Here is a 24,587-nt window from a genome sequence, read left to right as displayed (position 1 = left end):
GTTGCATGCAGAAGGATGCACAGTGGCCTGATGTACTCCAGCTGACATGAGACCATGCTGTACCCAGGGAGTGTTTACAGGGCTCTTGATTACCTTAGAAGTGACTCTACCAGAGCAGTAGGAAGCAAAAGAGCGTGACAGCTTTTCCACTGCCTTCTGTGAGGTCTTCCTCACTGCTACAGATAGCTCTCTGAGGAGGGACTGAGTGCATGCAGTGAACAGCATCCCACTTTGTGCAGTACCAGTGTCTAGACAGAATCCAATACATTTTTGCTTCCTGCTCTCCTTTTCCTTCATGTGGACCTTAACCATCTTTGCTTGCTACTTTAGTTAATGCACTGCTTGCCCTAAACTGCAGAAAAAAACACTTCTGCCTCATGCTATTTGTGTGCCTTCACTGAGTCATTCATGACAAGGACTAGTAGTAAATGCAGGGCTGCCACCAAACCCATTTTCAGGTTCAGTCCAGGTGGAATCTGAAGGGTTTGCCTTGGATTTCAAAGTGCTCATCTAACTGGGATCTCTCTGTGTGAGTGCCAGATGGAAGTTATGGAGGTAGAAGTGGATAAATTGTACAGTGCATGTGCAGTGAGCCTGGTGCTCCCAGAGCCTTTCATCGGCTCTGACTGATAAAGTGTGACATCCAGTGGGTTCAGTGCTCAGACACAAGTCATTTGTACTGTAAAGGCAAAATAGAGCAAACATTTTCTGGAAGCACAGGATTTTCTAAGCCCACAATACATGGCCCACATGCCTACATTTCCTCCTGGGAAACTTTGGCCTACCCTGGATACCTGGATTTTTTTTCATAGAAAATAAATAGGCAAGTATCATCACAACAGAAGAGTTTGCCACTTCTAACAATAAATATGTGTTGGAAATATTTAAGATGTTTGAACCAGCTGCTCATGTCCAGCCTTTGCTTCCTGTACGTCATGTCCAGATGTTTCTTATCTTGCCCATACCCACTGAAAATTACATGTAACATATTCTGCCATGATCTGTTCATGTTCTTAAGTCATCAGCATTGAAAACTGGCTTATACTGCTTCCTCTTAATCTATTTGAAAAGAATTCTTTCCAATTAACTTGAAAAAAATGGTTAACAGAACATACTCTTTCATTTGGGAACCCCTTCAGCCCTTTAGCAATAGCTTTGTTAGGAGAAAGAAGATGAAATAGAGTCCCTTTCAGATTTTGACAGACGCATTGCAGCCATGTAGCGCACTGTCTCTGTTGCATCTGGCCAACATTGAAGTGATGTGATTGCCAGAGTGGAGGAGAGGTCTGGGTTATGTCCCCAAAGGTCACTGTTGCCAGCAGGCAATACCTAGAGAGTATATTCCCTGAACTCCCCAAGCTCAAAGGGTTTGATTGTGAGAGCCCTCACACTGGAACCCTCAAACAGAGAGAGATTCTTCTGCAATCTCCATGCTTGGCTGAAGAGGGGCCACAATGTGGCCTTTGTTACGGCAGGGAACTTCCCTGCCATTTACAAGGACGCTGCGTAGGAGACAGCTGAAGAACCCAAGGTGAAACACATTTTTAAATGTTGGCAGGTAACACTGGCATGCAAATTCTGCAACTCAGTCTCCTACCTTCTGTTACTACCTTGATGAATTGCAGACAAAATATAATTAAATAAACAAAACTTTTAATTCCTGTAAATATTACAGATTTTTTCTCTTTTAAGTCTTTAAAACTTAAGATTCAGTAGACAACCCCTTTTGGTCCTAAAAACCACAGAAGCATAGAACAACGTGAGTTGGAAGGGACCATAAGGATCGTCTAAGTCCAGCCTCTAGCCCTGTGCATGACAGCCCCAAGAGTCACACCATGTGCCTGAGGACATTGTCCAAACTCTTCTTGAACTCTGTCAGGCTGGTGCTATGACCACTTCCCTGGGGAGCCTGTTCCAGTGCCCAAGCAGCCTATGGCTGAAAAAATCTTTGCCTAATATCCAACTCAATCCTCACTTGACACAGCTTCATGCCATTTCCTCATGTCCCATTGCTGGTCACCAGAGAGAAGAGATCAGTTCCTGTCCTGGCTCTTCCCGTCATGAGGAAGCTGTGGACTGCTGTGAAGTCCCCCTTCAGTCTCCTCTTTTCCAGGCTGAAAAAACCAAGTGATCTCACTCACTGCTCATACAGCTTTCCCTGTAGACCGTTCACCATTTTTGTAGATTTCCTTTGTATGATCTCTAATAGCTTCATATCTTATACTGTGGCTCCCAGAACTGCACCCAGCACTCAAGGTGAGGCTGCCCCAGTGCAGAGCAGAGCAGGACAATGCCCTCCCTTGCCGGGCTGGTGATGTTGTGCCTAATGCACCCAGGACAGGGATGGCCCTCCTGGCTGCCAGGGTACTGCTGACTCATGTTCAACTTGTCATCAGTAGGACCCGCAGGACCCTTTTTTGTGGTGCTGCTCTCCAGTATTTTGTTCCTAATCTGTGCATATATATCCAGGGTTGACCCACCCCAGGTGCAGAATCTGGAGTAAAATTCAAGTTGATAGAAACATATTTTGAAGAATCTTTTGTAGAATACAAAGACAGGCAAAATAGAGAATTCCTGTGTTTTGAAATCTAACCAATACAGTAAGGTGATAGCTTATTTTCAAACCCATCTTTGTTAACAAAGAGTGATGAGATTCACATGTTTTTGGAGTTCTGCTGGGCCACAGGATGAGAAAGTTAATAATGAAATAAAACCTTCCTTTGCCTCTCACTCAAATACTCTTTTACAAAGCAGGGCAGTGTGACAGCAAGAGCGATCATGATAGTTAAATATTTGCTATACCAGATGCTAGAGAGAGAACAAGGAAGCTTTAGCATCCACTGTCTACAATTTGCCTAACATCTGCAAGATAATCAGAAACAGAAGTGTGTAGATGGAGTTGGGGGGATATTGTCTGATACATACCCTTCTCTGTGATCAGAAGCCATGAAGCATGGGGAGAAGGAAATAAGCAGACCACAAACAGTGCAGGAACAAGTTCACCAGGAAGGAACCAGAAGATGAGAGATTTGGGTCAAGAGTGAACTGTGCACAAAAATACTGTTTCCCATTGCTGGTCTCTTCCTTTGCCTGGAATTTGTATACATTTTATTTTGCCTGGAATTTGTATACATTTTATTTAGAAGAAAGAGATGTATTGGTACATGACTGCTAAAAATTCAGAACAGTTCTTCATAACAAGGAATAAATATTTTTTTCCCTGTCAATGCAAGCTACTATCCCCTTTTTTACATATGGGAAAAGCTGAACAGGTGGTTATACTGATAGAATTACTGCAGTGTGAAAAGGTGGATCTTCATCCTACAATGACCAGGACAATTTGATTCCTTCACCTTTCCCATTTTTATAAATGTGACTAATTGTGGTGAAGCAGGTTCAGGACCTGCTGAATGAAATGAAGGATAACAGCCCGCAAGAATAAGATATCCTCTCCCTCTGTGTAAACAACAATCAAGTGCTGTTTTTAACTACAAGATGGCTTTATTGCTCCCATTTGTTTTATGGATTCTTCACCATCCATTACTTAATTAAACTCAAAATACAAGCCTGGCTTTATCATTACTGAGCCTGTGAGCAATCATTAAGTGTCACTGAGCCAGCTCTTTGTGTGGTTTTACAAACCTTTATTTTGAGGATAGGATAAGAATGGCTTATTGGATCGGGCTTGGCTATCCTGAAATCAATAGGTTGTATCAGATCCTGAGCAACACACTAGTGCAGGACATATGTGCAAGATAAAATGTAGGGTCAGGAGGCCTGTTTAGCTGATGCATTTCTTCAGTGTTATAAATATACACCAGGCCAAAACCAGGGTCAAACACAGTTGAATTAGCTTTCTACTGCCCCATGGAATATCTCTTTCCCTGCAATGGTTTTTCCACAGAAAGCTTTCTAAATTATATCATATTTCTCCTTCATGCCACTCTTTAACTCTTTCTTCTGCAAATATCCAGTAATAGACAAGTTCTTTGATAACATTAGTTCTTATATGCTTTTCCCTTCTTTTTCTTTCCTTTCTCAGTGTTTTGTGTGGCTTTTCTTTTTTATTTTATTCCATCCTGAAAAGCATTTCAGCTCATTCAGTGGAGTTGCTATATTTGCTCAGTGCTTTTAGGTTCATACTCCTCTCCCAGCTTTTTCCATCGAGGAAGCCAGGATCTGAGATCCCTCCTGTGTTTAATTTAATCAGCATTTCAGATTAGCTCACTACTACCCCTGTGTGTGAGGGAACAAAAGAAACTTAGCATGAACTTGGTGATCGCTGCTTGCTTAACAGGGCTGGTTTGCAACTTTTCTGTAGGAGCAGCAGAATCAGCTCAGTGAAAACTTTTTATTGTTCTAAACTTCTCTTGCGACACTGAGAAAAAAAGACCAAAACAAAGGACGGCTTGAGGGTGAAAAAGGTGTCAGGAACAGAGGCTGTCTGCTGCAAGAGTTCCCAGGTAACAGGCAACCTGGGCTTCTTTAGCTGTTTCTGAGACAGGCAGATTGCTGAGTCAGTGCTCTTACAGTGTCCTTCAAGAATTAATTAAAAGCAGTGAAGAATATGCTTTGCTTCCTCAGTAGGATTTTTTTTCCTGAAACTGTTTTGAGCAGCTTTGGCTGGAGGAAATGGGAGACAACTGCCATTATCACATAAAGGCAAGACCACTTCCTCCAGGACAAAAGTCACAGGTATATGGGTCAAAACAGCAGCTGGAAGTCTTTCAAACACATGAGCTTTAATTAGGCAGACTCAGAATAATTGGAGAAGGTTTGTACCAGACCGCCTGGAAGCAAGATTCAGATGTTTACCAATAAGGATAAAGCACCTCTGCCTAACCTTTCTTGTTACTGGAATTTTACACAGCTTGATTTAATCTGGGTTGAGATAACAAGCCTCAGATATGAAGGTCTCAGGAACTTTGTTCAGCTGATTTTCCAAATAAGCTCCATACTAGTAATATTGTTGTAAATGCACATTAATTACCCAGGAGCCATCGACGTATTTGGCAATGCTGGTTGCCTCAGCAGTTGTTGCTGTTTTACATGGTCTTTTTAAGCAGTTAGCTTTCTGGTATGGTAATATTACAAAATAAGCACACTCACTGTGGGGAGAAAAGCAGCAACCCACTAAGCCTTTTTCTTCCTAATATGGTGAAATAAAAAGCCTTGGTCTGAGCCAGCTGAAGTGCTGATGGAGTTGAAGCCCAAGGATCAGTGTGATGTGGCGCCTGAAGAGCACAAAGGTCGTGGTCAAGATTCACACTGGGAGGGCAGGAAATGTTTAAATTCCCTGATCATGACTAAATGATGGGAGCCAGTGATGCTATCAGGGATGCCCTCTTCTCATCCCAGCTCATGTTTGATTCCAGAATGGTGAGAGCATTCCTTCCTGCAGTTGCTGGCTCAGGAGCTTTGGGCTGTGCTGTATAGCTTGTGCAGGGACCTACTTTCCACAGATGTTTATATTAAGCAGGGACACGAATTTCTCAGTGAGCAGCAGTGTCAGGGTCTCAGGCCCCAAGCTGAAGAGGAGGCTGTGGCAGGAGGACAGACAGCCCTTGGTGTCCCCTCTGCTTGCACAGTGTCCAGTGAACCAAGGTCCCAAACACCACTGGAGTACCAGGCAGTTTTGCCTTTTTCCTTGTTTGTGTTCATTATCACCTTTTAAACAAAAGACCTCAGGTTTTAACAGCAACAAGCAATGGGTTGGTGGGTGCTGTTTGCCCCACCCCACCTAGCTCCCAGCTGAAGAGATGGGGTTTTCTGGCTGCTTCTCAGGAGTTCTGCTTTTGCTGGTTAGAACCTCTGCTCAGGGATGCTTGGTACATTATTAACTCACCATTTTTAAGTCCAGTGATCCTTGCATATTTCTTACTTGCTAATGTGAGGATGAGACATAGATGAATCCACCAAAGAAAGGGTAGTCCATACAAAAACCCCAGAGGCTGACATGTCCAGATGCATAATTACAGTGATTACAATTTATCAGGTACCCCAGCCTTGTGAGGCTTTGGGAACAAAAGCTGACTGAAACTCACATCTCCCCAGAGGCAGAGCTACAACGAAAGCATTTTAACCACACTTGTGTCACAAATTCCTCTCGCATTTGGCAACTGTGGCTTGTTCTAATTAAAACAATAACAGATTCGGCACTGTGTTTTAAAGCAAACAAACTCTTTATGAGGGGAGAAACGGAGAGAAACACTGAAGACAGCACTTCTCTTCCCAGAGAGCATGTCTCTACCACCACACAGCATGTTCTCCCCTGCTGCAATGTTGTCGCCCATCAGAAAGCTTTGCTTCCCAGCTTTACTTCCAAGAGCACAGGGGCTGTTTTGGCAGATGAATCATCCATATTACACCTATGAGTTTTCAAAAAGAGGCAAAGGCCTGAGCTTCACCTTTTATAAAACCTGATCATGTCCAAAGCTGGATTTGTTGTGCTCTGTTGTTTCTGCCACAGCTCCCCAGCCTGGGGCTCAGATCTAGCCCAGAAGGACCTGCCCAGATAAAGTGAGGAGGCCCTGCAAGCCCCAGGGAAGCATCCAGCCCTTCACTGGCAGGGAAGGTTGAAGCAGACGCAGCAGCACAATGAGGGAGAAGCATGCTCAGTCAGCTTTATGAAATAATACATTGTTTATACATCCATTAGGAAAACTTTGATAAGGAGGGAAACACTGAAAAGGAAACATCTTTTTTTCTAGTGGAGTAAAAGTGATGCCAGTGGTTTTAAACAAAGGCGTTTTGGCAGGATCATGCCATACAGAAGAGGAAGAGAAAGGGAAACTGCATTTGAATTAGTTCAGATAAGTGAAGGTCAGAAGACCTTATGTCAGAATTTTCCATTAATTCCTATGGTCTAGCTCTCTGCCAAAATTGTGTTACCTCCTAACTCCTTTGTACAAATATTGTTGTGGTTATTACTACTGATTACTGTATCTACTGCAATTACACATACAAAAGCTGTTTACAGTATTGCAGCCATAATAATGCAAAAGAACAAAGTCAGATAATTTTCATGGTGGGTGTTATATGAGATTTTGAATGAATTTGTATAACTCTCTTCAGCTGCAAGTACTTACAGTGGAGAAAAGACAAGAACAAAAGAGCAAGGAGCAAACTTTGTTTTAAGTCAATTCCTGTATTGAATCTTAACTTGAAACTTGATTTTTGGTGAATCATATTTTTTTGGAAACTGATCAAAACATCTGTTTGACCTAGAATATACTACTTTAATTCAAAGTCAAATTTTGTTTAAAATTATTTTAACTTAAGAAAAAAATCTCAAATCTTTTTTAAAGGGTTTTCAAATAAAAAGTAATTATTTTTCCAAATTAAAATCTTTCACCTTTTTTTCTTTTTTGGAGTGAAGATGAGATTGTAAAATATTTCAGTGTTCCCAAATCTCATTATTTTTCCCCAGAGAAATTTTCACTGAGGCATTTCAGCCAGTAAGCAAACAGAAAGGGATAGAAAGAGAAACTGAGGCAAAAAGAAGTGAAAATAGGTTTCCAGTGTCTCTTTAGATGGATACCAGTGTTAGAAATAGAAATTATGTTTCCAGAGTTCCCTCTAGATTGGGAAATACTGAAGGACATTAAAGAGATAAATTATCAGATGCAAGATACACGTCCAGCCATTATTGTTGTGACCAGCAGAGATCCTGACAATTACCAGAACTGTGTACTTGGCCTCTGAAATCTTGTCCCCACTTCCTGGTACAGTCACAGGTCAAGCACTGGTTGCCTGCTCCATTTGCATGGCACAAGTTAGCATGATAGAAAGATGATTTTTTTTCTGTGGCTTTCTCTTTTCAGAAAGTCTTTCTCTCGTTGTCGAAGAATTAACAGGATGCTTTCCAACGAGTCAGTACCTCCTGCCTTCAGTCGCTCCAATTCTCAGGCCTCCATGGACAGCACTTCCATGGAGGACTTCTGGTGTGAAGTAGAGAGCATCAAGGAGAGCAGAGAAGATGGATCTGAAGAAGCAATGCTCTTGGAGTTCAAGCCTGCTGATGGTGAGCACATGAACACCACTTATTCCTCATACCCTGGCTTTACGTATCCTCTCTAAAGAGTCGTGCCCTCATCTCCTTCCTCGTGTCACTCAGTCTGAGCAGAAGTACTAGTCTGGGTCTATGATCATTGTAGCTCCTCTTTTGAGCATCACAGTTAACCACTGGCAAGAAACAATAATTATCTGGTTTATGCACTGGAGCCAATAATTAACTTCTGAAGTAAGTTTTGTTGCATTGGTTTTATTTATGCTTCAGGAGGACAGATACAGTGTAATTCAGAAAAGAAAGGCACTCAATGAAAACTAAATCTCCAGCATTAAATAGATTAAACCAAAACATTTAAAGTAGCAAAATGTTAATTTAGTATGTTATATTTTAAACTTTCTGGCTTTTGATAGGATATCATTAAGAAATTATTAAAGTCTTGAAGCAGTTTTTGGTTAGATGTAGTATTCTACTATCAGGAATTTGATATCTGCCTGTTTCTCTGAGGTTGCCCAATTAAGATAACATTCAAGGAGACTTTAGAGTGATAAGTTTGAATGTAAGGATGCCTACATTGTTTAGGCTCTCCACTTGACCAAATTCATTCATTGCTTATACAAGGTATCCTGAAGGTATTACTGCCTCATTTTGTTGCCCTAGTGTTTTCCCCTCTCATTAGGTACTGTATTTGGAAAAACATGCAATATGTGCTAGCTTGTTGCAATGCAGCTGTGTATTAGATGATTTGATAACATCTAGAACAGTGGTTCTCATTTGTTATTCAATTAGGACCCCTGGTCACAAATGCATTATATTGTGTAACACAAAATACCAGGTGTTGCTATACAATGAAACCAAATTTCTTCTGAGGTCGTGACCTGCTGATATCTGCTGCTACATTTCTGTGGCTCCTGGCCCCTGGTCTGGTAACTGCTGATGTAGGGATAGATTTTGAAATGATGGCATGTTCTTTCCATACAATTATTAACATGAGTGGTGATGTATTTTTCCTACCTTGACTTGCAATGGGATGTCATTAATTCTGCTACCAGGAAGAATGGTGGAAAGTACTACTTTATTATGCAATCAAATACGCAGCCAGTCATGGTAAGTAACCCAAGCAGAGGTGTCTAGCTCCAACCATTCACTGTTTCCATGGGAAACACTTCCCATTCACTAGTTTCCAGCTGGGCTCTCCTGGAAGCAAAGGGACAAGACTGTTGGGGTTCTGAGGTTGTGATGACCCTGAGGTAGTAGAAAGTCTTTTTTCTCCCAGCCCTGCAAGCAAAGAAGTCGAGATTTGTCAGTTCTGCTTTTCAAGGTTGTTTATTTTTCCTTATCTATAGCATTCATTCTCTGATCAGCTGAGGTCTGTCCAGCAGGTTGGGTTGCAGCACACTGTCCACCCTTGGGGTAATTTTAACATTTTGTACTAAAAACTACATGTACTTTATTTACAATAATTTTCCAATACCTATCACCTATGTTAGACAGTCTGTCTCTACTGTAAACCAGTGAAGAAGTGTCACCATCACAGCAGAAGATGGAGGACAAGAAGAAGGAGAAGAAAGGACAGGACAAGCCCAGATTCCTCCATCTTGCCTCTTGAACCCCCATTCTAAAACCCCAAAATTCTACTTTTTCACCCTGTGACAAATTAACTATCATTCTACTTTTAACTCTTGTGGCTTGTAAATCTTCACACAAAGTTGGTAATTTCTTCCATGGACTAAAATCAAAGGCACAGGTGTTTTTGACTTAGTACCAAGGTCTCTGAGCCCCTTGCCAGGGTCTCGAGTCATTCAGGGCAGCCAGAGGAATGTCCTGGGTTCTGACGGAAGACCACCAGAAATCTTGATCTGCTGTGAGGGTTATGACCAGTCAGCCTAAATCGATTTACACTGTTCTGCATTCCTCTGTTCCTTATTGGGAAAGCCCCTGTCTGGTCATACTCTTTAGCTTGGAGACGCCATAAGGAGATTGTGAGCCTCTTGGTGCCTACTCCATGCAACTGTCAGCATGAACTAACAGGTGTCCCTGACTTGTCTGCACAGCCAGGGGAATGACACAAATCTGTGAGCTGCCAAGATGGATAACTTATTAGGACAAGGCAATACAGGACCTTGTTTTCCAGAAACTTTTCCATCACTTTCATCACTGCTGAACTAAATCTGCTCAACAGCCTGAACTCTGCTGCAGTCCCATGTTACCCTTTGTCTGAGTACACCTCATTACATCACATTGATTTTTTCCCCTTTGCCTGAATTAAAAATGAGACTGCAAGTCAAAATGTAATACATCTCCACACTTAATTTACCTTCATATTGTTGTCTTAAACACATATATATGTATTGCATACACCCACACACAATCAGGCAGTGTTTGTCCTAGTTATTAACGTCAGGAATATATTCAGTCTGGGATTATAAATCTTGGAAATAATAGTGAGTTCTATTAAGGTCCTAATAGGATAATACTCCTTGTCAGCGATCAGAACACTAAAAATCAATGTGGAAACCCTCAGAGCAAAATAAAAGCAAATATTCGTCACCCTTTTGAGATGTCTTTGAGAGGAGGAAATGAAGATCCTTAAGAAGGAGGCCAAGGGGTGATAGAAGCCAGGCAGGCATGACTGTCAAAACCTCAATGTGATTTGTCAGACATCATGTGCAGAAGGGCAGACAACAGCATATTTATTCTGTTAATGTTAACAGATACAGTCAAAAAAGAACAGAAGATCATGACAAGTGACACAAGGGATGAAAATGTAGGGGAGGAGAAAGTCATGGTGTATTTGAGATGCCCATGCTGTGCAGAATTGCTTTACAACTTTTGTTACAAGGCTTGAATGCTGTGAGTTATTTAAGGTTGTATCTCTGGGCTATTTCACGTTATATCTGAGATTCAAAGCAAGACATACCTCTTTCCTAGCAAATTCTATGAGAAAAAGAGAATTACCCTCTCAATTATCTGTCTTCTGTTCGAGCAGAATCAAACACAGTATTAAGACCATGCTGTATAAGTAGCTAACATTATAAAAGAAATGCTTTCTTAAACAACATGGGGGGTGGGTGGGGGGAGTTAACCTTAATTTAATACCAATGTGTCATAAAATTTTGAGCATTTTTAATGCAGTAATTTCTTCTCTTTAATACTTTTACTCCTGTGATTGCTGCTGTTATGTGTTAGTCTATTGTTTGTGTGTGGTTGGAACAGGAAAAGGGAAAAGCCAGGGAAAACAAGTCACAGGGTGACTCGTAAGCAGGCAGAATTTAATGTCTGCCCTGTTATTTTTCATAGCAAGTTTGATTATAAGCTCAGTTCTTGGAAAGAATGTGTCAGGACAAAAGCCAAAATTAATGTAATTTAAAAGCCGAAACATGGATAGATGTGGCTCCAACAGCGGTACACGAGAAAAGGAGACCTTCTTAGAAAGAAGAGTGAAAATAGCAGAAGAACCACTGCTTCACTGGTTCAAAGCTTACAGAGAAGGAAAAGGAATAGTCTTCATCCTGTCTGTGGATACAGAAAGCATAAGAGCAGAGACAAGCTCTTTCATGGGATACAGGGCTGGTTACACCCCTGGCTAACACAGAGCAGGGGGTTTAGAAGCAGCTATTTTTGTAGTGCTTTGTAAAGAGGCAGGGCAGTTAACAATGAAGTCAGTGATGGCACATGCATAAGATGCTTTTGCTTGTCCCTACAGCCCAGTCCTGTAATTTTCTCTTTTGTGTATGTAACTGCCAAAGTGCAGCAAACTGGTGTCCATCAATCAGCCTGCATTCTGATGTCAAGAAGAGGCAATAAAGGGAGAGTGGAAATACCAACCTGCCATTAAGACTGGTGCTGGGACAAGAACAATAAGTGCATTGACAAGTTGTTTTATAGAACATGCTGTAAATTAATCCATTTCCTGTTTGACATGTTTATTTGCAGTACCTCTTCTTCAGTCAGGGCTGGAATGAAATCACTGTCTTGTGTCAAGCAGCTTACTGCTGAGCTAGGATTGCTCACAAAACTGAAATGAAGGACCTCAAAATCTCCTGTGTGAAAAGAGACTTTAAAAGACTATGACTGTTTATTTCAAAAAGAACACAAATCAAAAAGCAGTGACAGCAAAATTTAAAATTACTGAATGATTCAGAGAAAGTAGATTAGGACCTTTTCACAGCCAGATAATGACAAGGCAAATTCAGTTCAGGTAACAGGTAGCAAGCTGAAAACCTATATTGTCTTCACATGGACAGGTTTTGGTAGTGAGGGGACTGCAGGTGTGGCTCTGTGAAAAGATGCCAGAAGCATCTGCTATGTCCAACAGAGCCAGGATAGAACATAATTCTTCCCACAATGCATACACTCACTATGGAACCAATTTAAGTATTGGTTTTTTTTGCAGTTGCAGTATTGAACCAGTTGGGAAGCAAGTATTGAACAGATTAAACAAGGTGTTATAATTAGATCCCAAAAAAACACTGGGGTGTACAGTGCTAGTGAGTCTTTAATAATTAGAAGTTAGGGTGATGCCTAGCATGCCAGGATGGCACCACCCTAACTTCTGCATCTTCCTCCCTTACATGACCTCTTAGACACCTACCCCTTCCTGAGCCTTGTTCTTTAGTGAGCAGCTCTGGTTCTTAATCATCACCTTGTTCAAAACAAGCAATTGGACTAGGTGGGCATCACCCTTCTCTCAATGTGGCTTCTTCACTAGCAACCAGCCAACCCTCTGGAATCGGGAACTGCATCAGTAGTGTGCAAATACATTATGCTGTTCTGTACACACCTCCAGTATTTCTGTTTATTTGAATTGGAATACCAATTTTATTTCCATCAGCCAAATGGCTTTCTCCAGTACACCATGCTACAAATGGTGAGTGTGGCATAAATGGAAACTGACGGGATTTGTGCTTTTGAATTAGGTGTTAATTTTTAGGGACCTTGCTTTGTCAGGCTGATTACTCTTCTGCCTTCTTCACATGCATATGCTGATGAAATGTCTCTTCTGTTCTCCTCATAAGCCTCTCTTCTGACAAACCAAAAGTTTTTCGAAGACAATATGTTTACAAAACTTGCACTTGTGGCTTAAGAAAGATTGGAATTAGAGTATTCTCAAGATAAAGGCTGTGGTAGCAGTCCATCATGCCAACTCTTTCCTACAGCCCCCTCTCCCTTCCTTGTCAGGCTTATTAACATGCTGTCTTCCTCCACAGAAGGGGAACTGGAGGCAGAATGGCTGCAAGACGTAGGTTTATCCACATTGATCTCAGGAGCTGAAGAGGAGGATGGCCAAGCCCTGCTATCCACTCTGACCAGAACTCAAGCTGCTGCTGTACAGAAGAGGTACAACACCTACACTCAGACCCTGAGGAAGAAAAACAAGCACACAGTCCGGGATGTGCGAGATATCTTTGGCACCAGTGACTCTTCTGTAAGTATCCTCATGCATGCCTTTGATCTTAATTTTTATGCAATTTGCAAGTAGCTCATCAAAGTTTCTGCCAGACAGGAACCCTTTCCTGCTGACAATGCACAGACAGTCATTAGCAGTTTCTGACTGTAAGACCAGGCTTTTAATGCTGTATACTAATTATTAAAGACTCACATTTTGAGAGGAAAGGAAGAAACCAAATACAATGGTACACAGTTTTGTAACTAACCTGTAACATAGAGTTGTATCTGTTGCCAGCCTTCCTCCCACAGCCTCATGTCAAGACTAACATTTACTCCTTTATTTTTTGGAAATTGGTGAGTTACTCTTGGCAGTTACTCAAATTTTTGATGGCTTTTGGGGACAGTTGCTATTTGCTCAGCAGTCTCAGTGGTGAAGTAAAACTTGTCTAATGAAGCAACTGAGGTTCAAATATGCCTAAGCAATTAAATACCTGCCAGCACGATTGTAACTTGTACACTGGCAGTTACATTTCACTTACACAGCAAACAAAAACCTATTAACTGTTCATTTGCTTCATGGCTTCAGAAATCAGCAGTACCTCTGGAGGTTTCATCCACTTTTCCCTGAGGATAGCTCTGAACGCACCAGTTCCTGTCAGTACATGTTTTGATTCTGGTGAATGCGGTCAGCTGTGTGAGTGTAGTCCACTGCTCAAAGCAACACGTGTGATTTTACATTTATCACTCATGATATCTTAAATGGGAGTCACCAGTAAGATCACAGGCTCATCTTTGAAATTAACATTAAAATTGTTGCCATTATAAAACTCCCAGAAACTATTTTTCACTATGGCTTTGCTTTGTCCTTTTGTGTTTGTTCTATAATCTCCTCAAGGCTTGATATCCTGGATTATTTTAAAAAAATTGGGAACAAAAATTTTTGCTGCATAATTATGTTAAAATTACAAAGATATTATGTCCAGATATTTAAACTTTTTGTTTCCTAATTCAATATCTGGATTCTTTTGAGTCTCTTGTACATATCCCACAAATACATGCAGAAGCATCCAGTAGTTTCCTGTGGGCAGACTTTCTTTCCTGAGAGATATCAGGCCTGTTTGCATGAACATTAAAAAGCTGGTGGTACTCCTGGTTAGATTAGCTCACTTCTGATTCAAGTATCTCTAAACCATAAGGCGTTTATTTTTTTTTACAAAAGCTTGAGTTTCCTAATAAATTTCAATCAGCCAAATAAGCATTGGACATTTCCTCTCAGATGGGCATGTTATTGATTTATTTTTGACCTGCTTATTTTCCCCTTCTTACTTGATAAAGTTTCTCACTTGCAAAAGGGATTTGGATGCTCAGAGCAACTGCCCTTCAAATCAGTGTTTTACCTCCTCCAAAATTCAGTTTTCTTACTAGTTCTGCATTGTGAAAATCTAAAAGATCAAATAAGTAATTAAGCCTTCTAATTCTTCTTCCCACAAAAATATGCAGTTCCGCAGGTGCTGACCTAGATGTTAAACCCAGATGCCCAAACACAACTGCAGAGCACACCATCACCTCCCTCCAACAGACTGTGAAACATGGTAGTTCTAAAAGGCTGCAAGACCCCAACACTCTAATTTTCCTATTCACCAGTGTTTCTATCTCTGCTCCTTGTTATGGGATTTAGAAACTTTGTCCTAATTATCAGCCCTTCAGCGATAAACACACTTCAGGAGGGCTTGTGTCCCTGACCTAAGGGTTTCCTAAGTAGTCTTTTTAAGGGGGTATCAGCAGTCCCTGGAGCTTTGCTGCCTCTTTGGTCACAGCCCTACAGCCGTGTGATTAATCTTTGTGATTAATCAGTTTAGGGAAGAGAAGCACATTAAAAACAACCCAGCCAAAAGAAAAGAGTGGCAGGAGATGGGGCGAGCAAATCTCTTCAGCACAGCTGGGGGAGAGGCTGGTGAGGGGACTGATTGAAATGACATGCAGTTTTGCTTTCCCATCCTGCCTTTTAGTTGGGAAGGGCAGAAGTAAACAGAACATGCTGCAAATAGCAAATTAGATCTAATTGTTTCACTTAACTCTATAATCTTCCCCATTAGGAGAATGGATTTACACCTCTTCCCAACAACCTAAGAATCACAAGAGCCCAGAGGGATGGGTCACAGGATGGATTACTCTCTTCCTTGGCTAATGATGAGAGAAAAGATGATTAGCTCACTAGAGTCACCTGAGATAGATTTAGAGGACCACTAAAGAGGCATAAATTAGTTGTCATCTGGAGTGGGGGAAGAAAAAGATAGATTTGCCCTAGTTTTTTCCTCTCTGTTGTGAAAAAAACCTGCCTGCTAGATGTTTTGTTATTACTGCCTAGTGGCCAGGCTCTGCATGGGTCAACACAGAACAAAAGGTGCTTTTCCAGCCATCCTACCTTTAGGTCCATGCCCTCATGGCAGGAGTGTCCACTCAACAGACAAAATAGACCGAAATAAAAGGAAATGCAGCTATTCCTTTTCTTGTTTTGATAGCTTTGAGGTTTTGTTGTTGTTTTTTTTTTTTTTTTTTTTGTTTTGGTTTTGTGGGTTTTGTTTTGTTTTGTTTTGTTTTTGGGTTTTTTGGGTTTTTTGGTTTTTTTTTTTTGTTTTGGTTTTGTGGGTTTTGTTTTGTTTTGTTTTGTTTTTGGGTTTTTTGGGTTTTTTGGTTTTTTTTTGTTTTTTGGTTTTGGTTTTGGTTTTTTCTGTCCTGGAAAGGAGCCGTGATCCCTAGGGGCAAAATGCTACCCCTGTGGTACAAAAGCCACACCTTAGCAAGTAGAGCAGCCTGTCTCAGCTGAGGTGCTTTTGCTGTGCTTCAGACAGGTCCACAGCCAGCAGACTGGACTGACAGCCACAATACTGATTTTTAAATTGGGTGATTTATTAATCACAGAGGCCTGATTTTCCTTACTGCTGGTACCCTGCTGCTTCCATCAGAAGCTATCGGCTCTGCTAGTGCTCAGAGCTTAGAAAAATCAACAGCAGAATACAAATGGGGGACACAGATATATTCATTCTGTTATTGGAGAGAGGAGATGGGGCACTGTGCTCATTAACAACCCATCCCTGTACGTTGCAATTAACTAAAACTCCTGAACACTTTCTACAAGCGTTTTACTTCAGCAATGCATGCCAAAATCACGTCCTAGTTAAAGAAGACTCACTTACTAACACAGGGCTATTTGCGTGAAAAGGTGTTTGTGATGGCAGTGCTTGGAAATATTCATATATTCAAAGCATGGGCAAATTGTATGGCCAGAGCTATAAGGTTATCCTCCTTTGCCTCTATTTCCTTTAGCTGCAGGGCTGAAAATAAAATTTGGTCTCTTTGGTGCTCCAATGATTTGGTTTTACATCTTCTACAATGAGGATAGCTACTAAAGAACTATCTACCTCATCTCCATCCTCTCCTTGCTCTCCTGATTTCGTCTTCCCTTTGGAAATTCCTGTGTATGTTGTAGCAGTAAAGAGTGGGTTCATTTTTAGTGTGTCTAATGAATCACTTTCAGTCAGAAATCAGGATATGGGAAGCCTCACCTTTGCTGAAGCCCCAGGCAAATGGATAAAGCTGTCCCAGTTTATTTTAAGGACACAATTTGACTTTTCATCGTTCACATTCATTGAGAAAAGGTCTTCAAAAGTTCTTTAATTTTCTTTTACCCTACAGAAATAATCTAGATCTTTAAATTCATGCGTTAAAAAGGTTTATTCCCAGTCTTCCTAACATAAAAAAAAGTAAAGGTGGGGGGAGAAGGAAGACATATTCACAAAAGAGACATAGATTTGGTTTCGTTGTAGACTCTCACTGTGGAGGCTGGGAAGTGGGACTGAGAATATGACATTTTCATGTTCCCCAGTTATTGTGCACAGTTCACATTATTCAGTTCCCCAGCCTAGATCTGCCTGCTGCCAGCCCTGCTGGGTGCCAGGCAGAGGTGTGCAGTCCACTCCATCTTCCATATCTGTGTCTGCCAGCTCTGCCCTGCTTATCAGAACCAGGTTACTGCAGGTGCTTCACGACTCATTTCACCCATGTAACAAGGCTGGAAGTGTTTTTTTCTTAATAAACTTGACTGACTGGAAATCTATTCTGAATATTGTTCACAGGGTCAGACATTTTGAGCACTGAAAGTAGATGAGCCAGTTGGTAATATTTACCATTAATTTCTCCATCTGGATCTTAGGCAGAAGCATAATTATTTTAGAGTTAATTTTCCCAAATTGCTGAGACAAATTTAGCAATCCTCTCCACTTCTATACTCCCACCTGAAATTTATATGTCCTGAAGCTTTTTGTGTAAGTGTTGTGGGATTTTATCATAAGAGTGTCCAGTTCTCTTTTTTAGAAAATCTATGGTCCTTACAGTCTTCTGGCAAAGGAAGCCCATGCGCCTCAGATTTTGTTTGCTATCAAGTTCACAAGGCATTGAATGGACTTTCTCAAGAGAGATTTTATTCATGTTACATTTGACTTTGTTACCCAAATAGCTCAGAGGATAAGATTGGATAATACAACTGAAACGTTATTTCAGGTTTCCAATTAGAAGAGCTGCCTGTCTTTTAAATATCTGACATTTTTTGACAGCCTGAACACTTCTCTCACACATTGACTACAACTGAGGAAAACAGAATTTTTGCCCTGAGGCATTGCTACTTGTTGATAAACAGCTGATTAGCAAATTAAAGAGCAATTAAAAGAGGTGGTATTAAGGGCTCATGGGGGCCTACAGCTCTACAGGTTCAGCTGGAAAACTGGGTCTGTTCCATCAGGCTCACCTGCTGTCTCACCAGGTTTTAGAAAGGTTGGGGGCTTCAGGACCTCCCACAAGGATACAAATAACAGCAGGAAAAAATGTAAGACAGGTTTGGAACATTGTAGTTCCTTTCACTGAGTAACCTTCAGAGCAGTTTTATAATTCCTAACCTTGTTTTTGTTTGGTTTTTTTTTCACTCAAGAACAAATAGTTGAGCTGCTATTTCCCATGGAACACAAACACCCAGATTTGTCTTTATGAGCCACAAAACTGCTGAGGACAAGGCCAAAACTCCACTGCTAGGAAGAGGTGACACTGCTTGAAAGTCACCGCCTGGGCTGCCAAGCCACTTCTCAGCAGTGCAGAATGGTTTCTGGAGTGGAAAGAAATTAATATAGAAAATGTTTCTTTGTTTCCTCAAGTTGTTTTTTGCATTTCACTGATAAAAGTATTCGTGTATAACCTATGGGAGGATATCCATCCTTTAATAGCTTTCTGGTGCCCAAATCACAAGAGGTAGCATACTGACTGATTTCTGACAGGTCTCTGTGAATAGCAGGTATTCAGCATGTGCCAGAGAGTCTTCAAAAAGATTTGTGGCCAAAATTGTTAAAGCCAGGATGAATTACAATTTGAGGAGGACCTTTCAGTTAGCCTAATTCTGAACAGCAATTTACTTAGCTAATTTCAGTCATTTTATAGGACAGGACTCATTAGGTACAGCAAGCTGCAGTATTACTGACCTCCACACAGTCCAAATCTGTGCAGTCTGGGGAAGATTGATTCTCAAGCTTGGCTGTGAAAAATATACTCTGAAGAATCACAACAGATTATTTAATCTTGTCAAGAGAGTGTAAGCTGAGAATGATACACCTTTGCTTGAACTGTAGCAGTTTCTGTCCGTAGATGTTTGCCTTCACTGCAGTCTGATCATTTTTCCTTGCCTATCAGCCCACATTTGAGACAGTTCCAGTGTCACCAGTATCTTCTAATGGTATCCAGCTTCCTGGGCAGAAGACAGTTTGGAAATCAGTTAGCTGTGAGTATGACAACATGTAACCATGGTTCACTTCCTCTTAGTAAAATGACAGACAGAAAGACCCTTTTCTGGTTCAGAGGTTAGTCCCCTCTTTCACATTGGGGCAGTGCTGCATATATTTCTTTAAAATCATTGTCAGCTTTTTGTCATGCAGGAACCAAAGTTTCCCATTAAAGATCAACGTTGTACAGACACAGACTGCTGCCCTTGAGGCATCAGCATCTAAAAAATGCTGATCATTGCAAGGTTGGGCATGTAAAAATAATCTGTAAGTAATATCATGCAGAATTTGTCCAAAATATGTAATCAGTGTATTTTCTTGCAATTAAAAATAAAAGAGGTATATTTTGCAAATAAAGTTGCAAATAAAAGAGGTATATTTCCTTCACATTTCTTCTCCAGTACTGCAGAAATTGTAGTATTAGAAATTTATAATTTTCCTAGTTCTGCCCTGTTATTCTGATCTATAAATGGTGTTATCCCTTAAATGCTTGGCCCTGACAGTGATTGGCAGTGCTAATAAAAGTAATAGCTCTCCTCAGTGTCTGGATAATTGTCAGCAACCTTCCACGAGAATGTCCATCTCTTAGTTTGAAAGCTCTTCCCATCACCATTGTTCAGGGCTTAACTAAAGGGAAATTAATACCCAAATTTCTAAACTAATCCTTGGATATTTACCTCTGAGTACAGTGGCACAGACATTTTCCTTGGTGGCAAAAGCTGCTCTGCTGATACTTCTGCTCTGCAAGCAGTTTTACTGAAACAGATGGGGAACCAGATGCCCAGAGGCACCATGAGCACTCTGTGGTCTCATGTCCAAGGGTGGAAAGAAATTGAAAACATCTTAAATGGCTTGGACATTAGACAACAACTAAAGCCACAGTTCAGAAACCAGAAGCCACTTAATAACACACTTAACTTTTTTCATGTCAGACGTATAAAAGATGTGGTGTTGCAAAAAAGTCCCTGTAACTAAATGCAGTGATTCAGAGAACATGGGGCATGCACAAGTTTATAAGACATTACAGGTTTATAAGACATGGTTTATAAGACATGGGCCATTACAAGTTTATAAGGCATGTAATGTTTTTTAATTCACTTTCTGATTGCCATGGCTTTTGAATACGTTTGTATCATGTTAGCAAATTCTTCTCTGTAGTCCTGGAGGCTGAAATTTTACCTCACTTTCAATTAAATTTATGATTCCATCCCAAATGGATTTAGGAGCTGAACCTTACAGGAAAGCTAAACATTTACCTGAGATACTAGAGATCTGTCAAGAAAGCTGGCAACCCTGTAACTCATTTATGTTTTCGCACTTTGGCCTCCATGACAATAGCATATTTCTGGGCTTAATTGTACTGATTTCAAAAACTTTCCTCTGACATCCAGTAATTTAAGGTGGTGATTAAATTTTAGAGAAGAGCAATAAGTAATTTCACAATATCTGCAATAAATGCCAGAAGATATAGTGTTTTTCAAACTGGAATATTGTATGTTTTGTCCTGTTATGGTGCTATACACCTAAACTATCAACAATGAGAAATATGTATATGTAACTACATAAAATATATGCACAATGTCTTGTAAATAAATCTTGTAAATAAATCATCTTGTAAATAAATCTTGTAAATAAGCTGAGAAAATGTGTCAACAGCATTTTTCTGTCAAGAAAAGTTTATTTATTTTTAATTGTTCATTTGACAAGTGCCACCACAGTTTGCTGGCCTGGCAAACAAGGATGCAGTAAAAAAAATTCGGTAATTCCTGATAAACAGGAAGTTCCAGCTTGACTATCTTTCTCACAGAAAGCAACAAGTTAAATAATCTAAAACAAAAATAGGGATTTTATTTCTAAGGGGTTATTTCCTCAAGACAAAACAGGAACATGCTGTGGTTTGCACTGAAATTCCTCTTCAAAGCACTTCCTTTATTACTTTCTCAAGAATTTTGTGTTCTTGGTTCAAATTTTTAATGTCTCTGTACTAAATGCAATTTATTTTTCATATATAATTTCCCTTATTTTCAGCTAAGAGCTGTCTAGACTGTGGAACAGATAAAGGCAGCCCATCCATAACAGAAGAGCTCTCCTATGATGTCTCTTTCTCAGAATCCATTACAGTCCTTCCAAAAACACAAGAGTGGCCAAAAAACCAGAGGTTCAAAAAGGAAGACTCGGCTTTGCCAGTAAGTTTCTTCTCCATATATTTCCTTGATTGTTTTCTTTAACACAGCAATTTCCTGTTTTATATCCCCAGCACAATGGAGTCTGTTAAGATACATGATCTGGCCTTTGCAGGGTGTGCTTTCTAGAGGCTTCTCTGTGTGCCTGCCTACTGCCTGATGACTGTGACGGATTTCCAAAGTTAGTATGGCTATCCAAGCCAGGTTTTCACTTGTACCCATCATGAACACGTGCACTCAGATGAGTATGTGTAACTCAGTCCACAAATACTGCGTCAGCCACAATCTTTTTCACACAGAAATAAAAATGCTTATTGGCATTAAAACTAACAATGATCTTCATTACTGATATGCTTTCCTACTTTTTTCCCCATAGAGTTTTCCGCCTTTGTTAACATGTGGATTTAAAATTGCTTTGCAGATGAAGGAAGGAAAGCAAACCTTATTCTTGCAGCAATATTGCCTGTTTCCAGTCAGTATTGAGTGCAAATCACACTATAGGAGACACTATATGAATTGTTCAAGAAAATTTTGCCATATCATCCAACCAGACGTTGTGTCATTGTCTGGAATTATGTCATGAAGTCATGGAAGTCAATGTTCTACTCACATCAGCCCTCACAACTTCCATCACTGAAAACTGGAGCATTAATTTAGTGCTTCCAATACCACCTTTTCAGTGACATGTATGAAGTAGCTGTAAAGTATTTGGAAAAATTTCCTGAATGTTATGATGTCCTGAGGTCCCAAACTAACCTGAAATTGTGACAATCCACACAGACATTGAATTATCTGAGAATTAGTCAGTTGTCCATCTGAGATTCCACCAAGGAAGAAGCTGAGATGCAGAAGGAAGCTTCTATGTTGAATGATAATACACCACATGGATAAAATAATTTATGCGAAATCTTGTCTTTTTGGTTGTTTGGGTTTTTTGGGGTTTTTTTGTGGGGAAAACTTGGTGTCCTGTGACGACTAAGGGCATTTCTACACTCATTATGATTTTGGTCTTTACTACAACACATGCACACTCACTGATTGTTTGCTGCAGCAGCACAGACAATTCCCATGTTGACAGAGCAGGGAAACTGATGACAAAGAGGGAAGAGATGATGCCATATTGAATATCATGGATCTGTGGATTCATAATTGATAAGCCTTAGAAAACGCCAGTATTGTGCTGGAGTTGAACTGCTCTGTGTGCAGGACATAATTTTATGAGCTCAGAGGACCACACAAGAAATATGCCAGGTTATTGCAGAGCATTTCTGAATAAAGTGAGCAGTCATAGCTGTTAATGTTGGCCTTTCCCTTGCTTCATCTGCTGCTGCTCTTGGTGTTTGGTTTTTTCCCATGATGATTCAGACCATAATGTGCCTTAGCAGAAAAATCACCTCTCACTCTCTAACACTGAGCAACCAGTCACCTACACTCAGAAGGACAGTGGGACAATGGGGCTACGCTGGAGGCTGTGCAGCATCACACTTTCTCTAGGGTGAGCCTGACAACGTAGCCAACTTCATTACTGGTGTGTGCAGAGCTGCACAGATATAATCTATCATAAAATAGCATGTCCCCTGCAGCAGGGAGTCCCCTGACTCCTGTAAGATTCAACTCAACATCCCCAGGAGCTTAGGGATTTCCCCAAAGTGCATGTGATTTCTCCAGTGTGGGACCATGGTCCATGTGACTTAGTTGAAGATACCACAGAAGTACAAGTCTGAGTACACTGCACAGTCCCACATAGAAACAACATCGCATAATATCTGACACAAGCCTTAGCCAAAACATTAGTAATCTAATTTCAGGATAGCACAGCCTCCTTCAAACCTGCATTTTTTTTTTCTTACACCACTGTAAGAAAAACCACTGGAAAATTATGACACAAGACAGAGAAAGACAGCCAGCCCCAAAGTTTGTATTAACCACAGCATCGCATCATAGTGAGCCCTAGGAGTCAAACAGCCACTGTGGAAAATCTTTGTAGTACCCTTTTTAATCAGTTTTGAAGTGCTTAGAATTTTTTCTCTTTCCCCCCAGAAAATATATGTATACAGTCTGGGTTTTTTTTCCTTTTTTTCAAGGTGATTTATTGCGTTTTGACTCCTTTTACACTTTTTGCATCGCTGGAATCCAAATATGTAGATATTCTTTAGTATTTTATGTTTCTTCAGTAGGCTTACTCACATGCAGCCTTTGTCACATGAAGTGTCAGAAAAAGGCTAACAGTGGAATCACTGCATTCTAAGGAGGGAATTTCCTGGGCTAAAAATGCCCCAGGCAGCAAATAAAGAAGTTATTCCATTCCCTACATTCTTTGTCTCCCAATTATTGTTTACCCTATTGAAAGACCGTATGCAGTGTAGTTTATGAAGTCCTAAACTACATGATCTAGGTGTCCTTTGTACTCTCTTCCTTTTGAAATCTGGTGTACATTTAATTTTTGTTTTGATCTTGTTTAGAGGGCTTTTCTTTTGTTTACCTTTTTCTTAATCAGTTTGACTGGCTTAATTTAAAGATGGCTTAAATCTTTTGAGTCCAAATTTGTTAAAAAAAACTAAGGACTGAACTGAAATCTCCAGAACCAAAACATTACTAGAGTCTTTCCACTCATTTCCCTAAAAGAATGAGATGATTTTGTAATACTATTTATTTATGCCTCTGACTAACAATGCCTGGTTTAAATGTAAAAAAAGTGCACATTACCAAAGATTCACAGTTCTTTGAAAAGCACATTTTTTACCATGTTTTTTAATAAGACTTTGTTATTATGTCTAACAGTTATGTCAGAAACTGATGGGTGTTTGTTCTTTTTGACATTTGTACAAATGCATCTGTTATGATGCAACATTCCTGGCTCTGGTCCATGACATGTAGACATGTTCACATACCCCCAAATTACTCAGTATCATTTAGTTTAAGTCTACTTGAATAAATTATTTGTTAGCTTTTGGGAGTCCTGTTTTTAAGCTTTCTGAAGTAATAAAAAATGCCCCTAAGTTGGCAGGTTATCTTCTGAACTAAGCAGTTTTGCTTCTGGGCTTTTCCTCAGATCTTTAGTAACTCCCCTGTAAGACCTCGTAAGTTAATGGCATTATGCAAAGCAGGCATGGATTCACTGCACACACAATTGACAAAGAACCATATCCATGACTGTGTCACTTCAACAGCATTCAAAGATGT

The 24,587-nt window shown here is 40.3% G+C and overlaps 1 protein-coding gene across 1 annotated transcript in view; it reads left to right on the top strand.

Moving 5' to 3' along the window:
• ARHGAP28 (Rho GTPase activating protein 28) overlaps positions 1 to 24,587 on the top strand; it is a 78,246-nt gene that overhangs the window by 34,519 nt on the left and 19,140 nt on the right. Inside the window, exons 2-5 of the mRNA XM_041399423.1 lie at positions 7,824 to 8,023; positions 13,219 to 13,436; positions 19,133 to 19,220; positions 21,250 to 21,407. Of these exons, the coding sequence (XP_041255357.1) occupies positions 7,824 to 8,023; positions 13,219 to 13,436; positions 19,133 to 19,220; positions 21,250 to 21,407 (664 nt within the window). The remainder of the gene's footprint in view (positions 1 to 7,823; positions 8,024 to 13,218; positions 13,437 to 19,132; positions 19,221 to 21,249; positions 21,408 to 24,587) is intronic.

This window comes from Onychostruthus taczanowskii, unplaced genomic scaffold (genome assembly GCF_017590055.1).
Source record: "Onychostruthus taczanowskii isolate IOZ18803 unplaced genomic scaffold, ASM1759005v1 scaffold16, whole genome shotgun sequence".
NCBI lineage: Eukaryota > Metazoa > Chordata > Aves > Passeriformes > Passeridae > Onychostruthus > Onychostruthus taczanowskii.
Note: the sequence above shows the minus strand (reverse complement) of the source record. Positions and strands in the feature narration are given on the sequence as shown.